This window comes from Micropterus dolomieu, linkage group LG12 (assembly GCF_021292245.1).
Source record: "Micropterus dolomieu isolate WLL.071019.BEF.003 ecotype Adirondacks linkage group LG12, ASM2129224v1, whole genome shotgun sequence".
Taxonomy (NCBI): Eukaryota; Metazoa; Chordata; class Actinopteri; order Centrarchiformes; family Centrarchidae; genus Micropterus; species Micropterus dolomieu.
Window position 1 is genome coordinate 30,476,250 of NC_060161.1, and position 10,627 is coordinate 30,486,876.

The 10,627-nt window shown below is 39.5% G+C and overlaps 1 protein-coding gene across 8 annotated transcripts in view; it reads left to right on the forward strand.

The window, feature by feature from the left end:
• Positions 1–10,627, forward strand: part of LOC123980337 (broad substrate specificity ATP-binding cassette transporter ABCG2-like) — a 44,432-nt gene that overhangs the window by 26,872 nt on the left and 6,933 nt on the right. For all 8 annotated transcript variants that reach the window (XR_006827473.1, XR_006827474.1, XM_046064670.1 and 5 more), the window contains 9 exons: positions 1,942–2,001; positions 2,261–2,375; positions 4,502–4,654; positions 5,884–6,041; positions 7,242–7,344; positions 7,830–7,878; positions 7,964–8,062; positions 8,210–8,320; positions 9,253–9,398. Coding sequence is in view for 6 of the 8 variants with exons in the window: in XM_046064670.1 (XP_045920626.1) it covers positions 1,942–2,001; positions 2,261–2,375; positions 4,502–4,654; positions 5,884–6,041; positions 7,242–7,344; positions 7,830–7,878; positions 7,964–8,062; positions 8,210–8,320; positions 9,253–9,398 (994 nt within the window). In the remaining 2 variants the exon portion in view is untranslated. The remainder of the gene's footprint in view (positions 1–1,941; positions 2,002–2,260; positions 2,376–4,501; positions 4,655–5,883; positions 6,042–7,241; positions 7,345–7,829; positions 7,879–7,963; positions 8,063–8,209; positions 8,321–9,252; positions 9,399–10,627) is intronic.

Here is a 10,627-nt window from a genome sequence, read left to right on the forward strand (position 1 = left end):
TTGCAATTATCCTTATGACTCTACATTATTTAAATTGCTGTGTAGCAAACAATCCAGTCCTTTTTATCTGTTGAAATACCTTTAAATGGCCAATACAACCCATAACATGCAGTATTCTACTTACAGAAAGTGATCGCAGCTTCTATTTATTGACTGAAAGGTAGATCCTGGCTCAATATGACTTGATTAATTCAGAATTGTTATATTTGACAGAATATAAAACCGAAATTGTCCCCCTTTTTTATTTCATATATAATAACACATAATCTATTTTTTTACTGACCACCAAACCAAAAATATCCCCGGTGTTAACTTCAGAAATCTGGTCACTTTAGTTTTGAGACTTTATGACTAATGACCTGGCAGACATTGTTCAGGGGGAAAGTACTGCCATTAGGTTTCTCAAAAAAAACAGTTTCATCAAAAGCTAAACCGCCATTAACTGAGTTTGCTGGAAAAAGGAACATAAAACCTCTCAATTCCTTTTTTAAAAAGCGCTTTATACATCTTAGAAAAATAAAAATGAGGGATGTAAGAGGCAAAACCAAACTGCAGTGTCACGGTTTTGGTGAAATTAAATTAGTGTTTGGACAGGAGGAAGTCGTGTCAGCAAAAACACCAAAAGATGAATCAAACTGTTTCGAAACAGCTCCACTAAACCTGAACTGTCGCAATTTACTCAACTTTTCAGTTCCTCAAACATATGACAGCACGGCACCTGTAATCACAAAGTTCACCATTTAGCCCCTTCTTACTTATACTGTGCAGAAACGGCCTGCCATTGTACGCCAACTGGCACAGGGAGAAAGACGAAGTGTAGGATAAATAACCAGAAACGTCAGAGTAAGGAGGTAGATGGAAGGGCATAAACTGGGCTTTGATCCAGGAGACCAGCGTTTGTTTCCTGTGTGAAACAAAAATCAAACACACATGTTTTCAGTAAAGTTACATAGGTTGTGTAAGTTAAGTGACCTCGTTATTGTAACCCAAACCATGATGTTTTGAGTTAGCAATGCTGTGCTAGCAATGCTATGTAGCTAACATTAGCAATTTTAAGTAACTAGCTAGCTAGCCAACTATGTTATTGCTAAAGACAGCCCCCTGAATCCCCTCACTCTGACCATCACAGGAGTGTGTCTCTAAACCTAAGTCAGTGATTGTGTGCATGTCAAAGGCTTAACCACCTTTGTGTTGCTGCGGTCTATGGGGACGAAACGGCATTAAATAACACGCAAAAAGCTTAAAATGTGTTGACATGGCGCACACAATGTCCTTTAAAGTGCCGTGCTATTTATACACCAGTGGTGAAAATAAACCACAGTGTCATGTTTTATGAGACTTGATGAATAATGATTTGGCAGACGTTTGGTGCCAGGGGTCTGTCAGAATCAGGAAAAAAAAAAAAGAACCAGGTGTAAAAACTAAACTGTCATTATTCACTGAGTTTGCTGGGGAAAAAAACCCATAAAACCTCTCAGTTCCTTTTCAAAAAAGAGAAATGAAGAAAGACAGACGGGACCAGCACACACATGGTGGAGGAGAGACCAAACTGCAGTGTCATTGTTTCAGTGTTGAAAATGAATCAGTGTTTGGACAGGAGGAAGTCATTTCCATGAGTCAGCAAAAACAGAAAGATGAATCAAACTATTGCAGAACAGAAAAAACTGAACTGACAAAATTTACTCTTTACTAACAAAACTACCTTTCAGTTCCTCAAAAATATAACAGCATGACTCTGTAATTTCTATTTATGTATTTAGTTTAACTAACTAATACAATGTTATGTGTAAATGTTATTGAAACAGTTATTTATATTAGTTTTCTTTATTTGCGGTGTCCCGTAAGCCCGTGTGTGCTGGTGGTAGTTGACAATAATAAAAACTTTAACTCCAACTTGTGAGATAATGTCTCCACTGTCATTGTTCCCTTTCTCTCCCTTAGTGGGTGCATGAAGCCGGGTCTGAACACCATCATGGGAGCGACTGGAAGCGGCAAGTCATCGTGAGTGTCTATGTAAAGTCAGAAGAAGTCATTTAATGGCTGCCATCCTTTCCAGATTCACATAACGTGTAACACAAAAGTAGGACTGTTCCAGGTCTGTTAAATTGATACGGTTGGGTTTTTTTATGATTATGAAGGGTGTCGCTAACTCTCAAAAGCAAAAACTTTACTTTGAAGCTTTCTGATTTGGAAGCTTAGGAGCGTCTTTATGAATGAGACAACCTGATTAAGTAAAAGCTTGTTGCTGCTTGTCGGTCAGGTTCCTGGATGTTTTGGCAGCCAGGAAGGACCCTGCAGGACTGACGGGAGAAGTTTTGATCGACGGAGCTCCTCAGCCTCCAAACTTCAAATGTCTGTCTGGATATGTGGTGCAGGTAGGTGGGTGAGACAGACAGACAGACGGGAAGTCAGGCAGGAAGTCAGACCTGTAGAAGCCAACCAACCCTGTGACAGGAGCCAATAAGAGCGGATTTGATTCAGGAGGGTTTCCTGGACCGGGGCAGGAAGGTAGTGCAAGTAACAATAAGACCAGATTCCTAGGACAAGTCTGTTTTATTCACATACAGCATACAATAAGCTATTTTAGAAAAAAAAACATGTTCTCATCACAGGGCGACAAATACCCTTTAACCAGGGGCGTAAAGTTCATCTAACAGTTGGGGGTGACAATGAAGACAGTATTCTTTAAGAGCAGTTTTTGAAGGGGACACAAATAATACAACTGTACTGTAGTCATTTTATCAGTGTGTTTAACAACACAAAGCGATAGTTGTTTAAATAGGAGTTAGGGTTCACAGGTTCCCCACACGGTCATATTATAATTATTAAATTATCTTGCGTATTTTAGGTTTTGTCTGGTCGACAGAGGACGACTGTTAAGTTTTTAACTGCAGCAAGTCCACTGATCTGCCCCACTAGGGCTGTCCCCGCCTAAGGATTTACATAGTCGAATCAGATTTGTCAAGTTGACCTTTTTCTCTCTGCTCGCCAGCTATTCATCGGTCTTGTGGTGTGTTTTGTGTGTGTGCTGTGCGGCCGACAACAGCACGCACTATGCAGTTCCTCTTGGGTCTATTTCCAGTAACTATTTAAAAATTATATAATATTCTTTGTATGGTTCATCAATGCTAATAAAGGATCAAATAGTCCCGTGAGGTGCGGACAACTCGGTACAACACCGGTCAAGCTGGTGCGCTGTCTCTCTGCCTGACCGCACACACTCAAGCCTAGTTTGTGGCAATTTTATGGCAGATTTGCTGATTGGTGAGCTCGGCGCCCAGCGGCATGTTTTCTTGACAAAATGTGGTTTGGAGGCCAGTCATCAGGTGATACAGCCGTTGTCAGCTCATGTAGCGTGTGACCCCCTGTCTACAGGGTCACGTAGTCTGAACGCCACGACAACTTTCAGACTCCCGTCACAAGACAGCAAGTCTTGTAGTCTGCACGAGCCTTTACACACACTACACCCACACGTGCGCGCTGACGCCCCCTTCCTTAAGGGTAAGGGTTACAATTTTGGATTTATTCACAAACACTTATGATGATATTTATATCATAATAGGGTATGCCTTATTATGATATAAATATCATCATATATATTCATTTACTGGGAGAAAACCAGCAGTTCTATTTAAAATCAGACATTGAGCACCCTCATATCGCAAAAATTGTTTGATCCTTGTTTCATAAGCGCTGCGAAGATTCGATGTTGAGATTGGCAGTCAAATCAGGCTCCGCCCATCGAAGCATCGAATCTTTGACTATTCAGGGTCAGCCTCGTTCACACATAGGCTTAACACCATGTTAGTTTGATTGGGACTTTAGCAGACTGGCTTTCCCAACAGGCTACCAAATAAGATCGGTAATGTCATAATCATTAATCACACGACTAATTTATTAATGACTCGGCATCATCATCTTCATCTGATGTTTAAAGTGAATAAAACAGCCTTGCCGGCCTACTCACTGGAGTTAAACCACTACTGAAGCGAATCAAACTTTGTTCTCCAAACATGTAGCTGGCGTAAAGGGGGAAAGCAGGCAGGGGACCAAACTACTGTGAGGAAAGGTTGTTTCTAAACTAACCTGAGTGTTTTACTACTTACACAAGTATAAATCAATATATTACTAAATTATCTTTTGGGGTGGGACATCACTCAGAATGGCTAGGTCCTGCCCCCCCTGTGATTTCCACCTATTCCACTGTATGAAACCCCTTAGGATTTAGTAAAAGATCTTGTTTTGGGTTGAAATAAGTACATTATGTGACAGTGGATAGGTTACATTGGAGTTACTTGAAAGCTCGGGGGCGTCTCATATGGACGCTGAAATGTACATTGTGCTGCAAATATCGACACGTTCTCAGGCTTTCTTAAAGTGTCAGACCTGGCTGAAATACCACCGTAGATCTAATCTACTGTGAAATGATTAACTGTAAACATGCATTCATCAGCAAATGTTTTGATGTCTTTAGTTATTGACGATGGTTTCTTGTCTTCAGGATGACGTGGTGATGGGAACTCTGACGGTCAGAGAGAACTTCAGCTTCTCGGCGGCGCTGCGTCTCCCAGCGTCCGTCTCTCAGGGGGAGAAAGAGCAAAGGGTCGACAAACTGATCCAGGAGCTGGGACTGGGCCGAGTGGCCAACTCCAAGGTGAGGAGGAAAGGAAGGAAGTAAAAAGACGGAGTGACAAGAAAAGGGACAAAGAAATGGAGAACAAAGCGATTGAAAAAGAAGGAGGGGAAGTCTAAAGATGGATCTAACAAAAGAGAGAGAAAATGAAGAAGAAGGGATGGAAACACTGTAGGAAAAGACCCTTGCACAAAAAACACAAAAGCCGGGGTCGGCACATTGCAACGCCTGTGAGACACTTATTTCTTTTAATGGGGGGATGCACTACAAATATGAGTAAACACTGTGTTCAACGTGCTACGGCAGTCTCCCTGTCCTGCCTCGTCCCCCTCAGACAACCCTGAGCTTACTAGAACCTCGTTGTAATCTGGTATGGGAAATTGTAGTCAAACAAGTTGCCAAATTGCTGTGGTGAACGTCACTGTAATGTATTTTTTTTTTTTTTTTTCTTGTACTACTGCTGCTGATGTTAAACAGGAAAATTAGAGTAAAAAAAGAACCAGAATCAAAAGGAAGTATTGGAATCAGATTTGTTAAAATCAGACTGATAGTGATGTGAGGAATACAAAGTTTATATTGCTGGTACCAATTTTACGTATTTTATTTCTAGTTAAATGTGACCACCCTCCCCAAATTCTGTATTGATTTATGGAAATAAAAGTAAATTATAGCTGCATAATGACAAGACATCAAACTCATATTCTTTAATTATAATAATAATCCTCCTCAGAACTTGTGACTTCTCAGATATTTAGCGAGGTTTGCGGTGTTGCCACAGTATTTCACTGTCTTTGAACACACACATCACACACCGCGTCATTCTTACCTTCACAGCTAAAATACAGCCAGACATCACTCCTTTTACGGTCAGCCATAGTCGGTATTCAGACTTCACGGGAAATGGAAAGAGCCGCAGTGCACACATGACTTTGACAGGCTGAAGGAGAAGTAGTTCATATCCACCGGGTATAATTAGACAATCTTGGTGACAGCAAGTTACTTATGATAAAATACACACTTAATCCAGGAGGAACATGGGGATCAGAAATATCACTACTTTAGTATTGATCTGCACATCATGACAAAATGATGTCCAACCCTACAGTCACACATAATCCCAAAGGTTTCACATGTGAATTTACATGAGCTTCACACATTGCAATACGAAACTGTCGCAAAAGGCAAACGATGGTTGTGTCACTGAAGGTCCTCATGAGTATAGAAGTTCAAACCCATGTGTGTTTGCGCAGGTTGGCACCCAGCTGATTCGTGGGATCTCCGGCGGTGAGAGGAAGAGGACGAACATCGGCATGGAGCTCATCATCGACCCGTCCGTCCTCTTCCTGGATGAACCCACCACGGGCCTCGACGCCAGCACCGCTAACTCGGTGCTGCTGCTGCTCAAGAGGTCCGTGCACACACAAAAACACAAACACTTATTTTTATGTCACTTTTAAAGACTTTTAAATTTACTTACATAAATTTCCCAAAAGGAAGTTGACTCTCCACAATGTGAATGTGTGAACGGATTAATGTTACCACAACATTAGTAATACACATCCCCCCCCCCCCCCCCCCCCCCCCCCCCCCCCCCGGCACTATCATCATGCGTTCCCTACCCGCTGTACTCTAAACTTAACCATCAGTACTACTTGCCAACATTTGATCACATTTGATCCTCAAAAAGCCCTTTGAACTTGTGGGGTCCAGCAATTTGGTCCCCACAAAGCTGTCAAACCTCAGAAGTATAGTGCAATTCTTGCAGTTAAATAGGCACACACAGCGACTTGCACTGTAGGGTACTTTAAATGTAGCCATCGCCCTCTTGTGGCGCTTGTAACATTACAACAAAATACAGTTTGGCTGAGACTTTAAACCACAAACATCCGCAGTGGCTAAAAAACGACTTGAGTAATTCAGATCAACGGATATTAAACATTATGCTTAGTTGGCATGCTCATTATATGGGTTTATCCCCCAATACAACTTCACTGCTTCACTGCAGCAAATCTCTGGTCTGGTTATTTAATTTAAAATACATTTGAAATTCTCATTTTTATTCTCAACACTAGTAATTAATCTTAATTGATTTTATTCTGGTTTTTATTGCTTATTGTTTGTGAAAGTCAAACTAATGCTTTTCTTTCGTCTGTGTAAATGTATGACCTGCCTCTGTGTTTAAAAATGTGCTGTATAAATAAAGCTGCCCCTTTTTTGCCTGTTTTTAAATTAATATTTCACTTTTCTTTTAATTTTTTAACTTGGTTGTCAATATAAAAACACAAGCGTGTTCTATAGTATTATGTAATGACCATTGTTTTTATTTCTTCAAACTTTATTTCTGAGAAATCTGTGAAGTTTAATCTTCAGCTACAGCATATTGATGCAGAAAGCTCTGTTCCTGGATGTTTCTCATCAAATTACCCACTAGTTTAGTGCACTGATTTTGATTTTATTTCTGCTGCACGTTGCTCAAACGCACTTCAAACCTTGTCTGTGCATTTTCCAAAAACCGCATTTACAGAATGTTTTATTGTGTCTGCGTTACATAAACCCACGTGTGTGTACAGGTGAGGTTACTCTTAACATGTCGTTCTCGTTTCTTCAGGATGGCAAACAACGGACGCACCATCATCCTGTCCATCCACCAGCCTCGATACTCCATCTACCGCCTGTTCGACAGCCTCACCCTGCTGGTCAACGGCAAACAGGTCACGACCTCCGCTTGTTTACAGTGTTTCCATCCTTTATCTTCTTTACTTTTTATATTTCTGTCTTTTCCTTTTTATCTGCATGTTTCTTCGATTCCTCCTTACTAATTTGTTTTATTAGTCACCATTTTTATTTAGTTGCTTTTTTTTCATTAATCTGTCACTTTTTGATTTGTTTTTTCTCGTCACCAAGTTTTGTCTTAGTTTCTTACTGTTGCCTACTCTTTCTGCTCTTTCTTTTCTTACTTGTCTTTTGTTACTCTTTATTTGCTTTTATCTTTTTGTTTCATTTTTGTTGACCTTTTCTGTTGTTTTTTCATCATCAGTTTAGTTTCTCTTCACTTTTTCTTTGGTCAACCTGTTGTCAATCCGTTTTCCTAATCCCCTCTATAAAACACATCAGCTGTTGTCATATTTTATGTTGTGTAATGTTACTAACATAAATTCATAGTAACTCTTGTTTTATCTCTATTTAAAATGATCAGGTTTACCATGGTCCAGCACAGAAAGCACTGGAATATTTCTCAGACATTGGTAGGAACAAAAAATTTACTTTAATTTAACTTTTGACTGATGTAAAGGTGATGTATGTAACTTGTTTTCTAACTCCATTTCCAAGGATACACCTGTGAGCCCCACAACAACCCTGCTGACTTCTTCCTGGACATCATTAACGGAGACTCAACTGCCGTCACCTACAGCAACATTGACAACGAAGGTGTGTTTGGACCAGAGACCTGAATTTATTTCCTGTTGCGAGATAAATTCTTTAGTCCAACAGGAACCATTTAATTACAGTAGTTTTGTATGTTTTCATTTCCTTTTCCCTGTTTTGGACAATCCTGAATGCCTTCCTTTCCTCCAGATATGGATCTAGATTCAAACTCTGTGTCGATGTCCAGACGGGGGATCGAGGAGAAACTCGTAGAGGAATACAGAAACTGCAGCTACTTCAAACAGACCAAAGCAGAGCTGGGTAGGTACAAAAGGTCACAGTGTCGAGTTTTTCCATCTGTAATTTAAGTGTCCCAAATCTGCATCATCAAACTGCCCATCAGTCCTTTGAAAGAAATGCTAGCTGCTAATTTACACAGTGGAAGTTTTTACATAACAAGTAGAAATACTGTTATAAGTCCTGCACTCCAAATTTTACTTTAGTGTCAAAAATACAAAAAGCAAAAGTACCCTTTATGCAGACCATTTTTAAATAATGTGTATTATAATATTGGATTATAATTATTTATGCATTAATGTGTTCATCGCTTTCAGCTGGTAAAAGTGGAGCTCATTTAATCACTTTATAAACTGCTGGTAGCTTGTGAATTCCAACCCCCCAGGATCACTAAAATCTTATCGTCCCCTATAATTTATTTGTTAATTTTTATATTTAGTATTTACAAAAAAATACATTTGATTTTAAAATATCACTGAATTTAAGTGTGAATAAAATTCATAATTTTGGGGAATTGTGCAACAAATACAGGAACTAAACTCATGATAAATAATGTTTGACATTGAATTTCTAGGAGGGATAATAAATACATTATACTGTAAAACCACATGAATAACCAAAAAGCAAAAATGTTAAAGTAAATTGCAATATTAAAATCAAGCAACACAAAATTAAGTCTTAATATGTACTTTTTATACTGGGGAAATAAACAGATTTCATATTTCAACAGACAGCAAATAATTCGAAACACTCTTTTTAGACTGCAGAAATCTTTTTGATGTTTTTCAACTGTGTTATTTGAGCAATTGCCTCTTTTTAAAAATAAATATGGTTCTTTTGTCTCTTATTGAATACAAACTAAACTAAAATTCAAACTGAGGACAGTACTTCAGACAGAACCGTTTTACATGAATAAATATCAAATAAAAACCTTCACTGCCTCCTGTCTCTCTCAGAAAGGATAATTCAGGGGAAGCCAACAGCCACCACTGCTACCACAAGAACCATCACCTACAACACTGGTTTCATGACCCAATTCAGATGGGTTCTCAAGAGAACGTTCCGCAACCTCATGCTCAACCCTCAGACCTCCATTGCTCAGGTAGGAACATCGAGCAGCCTTCAGCCTTTCATCATATATATATATATATACACACACACACACACACACACACACACACACACACACACACACACACACACACACACACACACACACACACACACACACACACACACTGACCAATATCGGTCTAAAGTGTTTGGTAGGCAGCGTTCATCATACAAACGTGTTGATTATTGTAGTTTATAAAGGTGATTTAAAAGCTGGTTTGGTTTCCTGCTTCTTTTTTTTTTCCATTACAGAAAACAGAAATCACATTGCTTACATTGTTTTTTTGACTGTGATAACCTGATACTACAGCAAAAAGAAGTTTACGGTCGTAGTTTGGTTAGGTTTAGGTTAAAGTTATGTGATGGAAATCAGTTATCTAACTTAGCTTAAAATTAAAAATAACTCTACATTTATTTGGTTTCACAAGGGGTTATGAAAGCCGTTCTCCTGTGTGAACGTCTTGGGTTTGACCCATCTTAACTCCTTAAGTGCCATTTATACTATACAACGAGCGTTGGCAAGTACCAGTCCAGCGACAGGTGTGCAAATACGTTTAACACGTGATTAACATTAACGGTGGTTAACACTTGGTTAGGTTCGGGCAAGGATGGTGGTTTGTGTTAAAATGAGTTCATTATGTAAGTCGTCTACAAAACGTTGTGTACCCTAAAACATCACGTCAACTTTGACTTTCTTTCACATGGGACTCAAACCTCCTGAGTGAAAGCCTTGAGCTTACTTGATGCATCCATCCACCCCACCACCTGCTTATATGCTTTTTACTACATCACCTGACTTGTTCTGCAACTAGAGGTATCATCCTTACAAAAAAAGCGTAAATATGGGTTGTATTAAGCTGTATAGTAATCAACCTATACAGACGCTTTTCTTGTCAGGGGGGGAAAAACGCTCGCTTTCTTGCTGTGAGTTATGAGAAAATCAATACCGCTCTGATGTCGGTATATTAAATATAAAGCTACAGCCTTCAGCTGGTTAGCTTAGCATAAAGACTGAAATTTATATAAAAACAATAATTCAACCTTTTTATGAGGCTTAACCCTCTGACTCATGCGTCCGTTAGACTCCTTGGTCCATGTCTTTGCCAGGTAACCAGCGGAGACTCCTGGACATTACCGCTCCTCCTTACTGGCTGCTGGCCTTTTTATTTGTGAGAGTGGAAGCGATGTGCAGTTGTTGTGTTTGCCGTGCATGTTCAT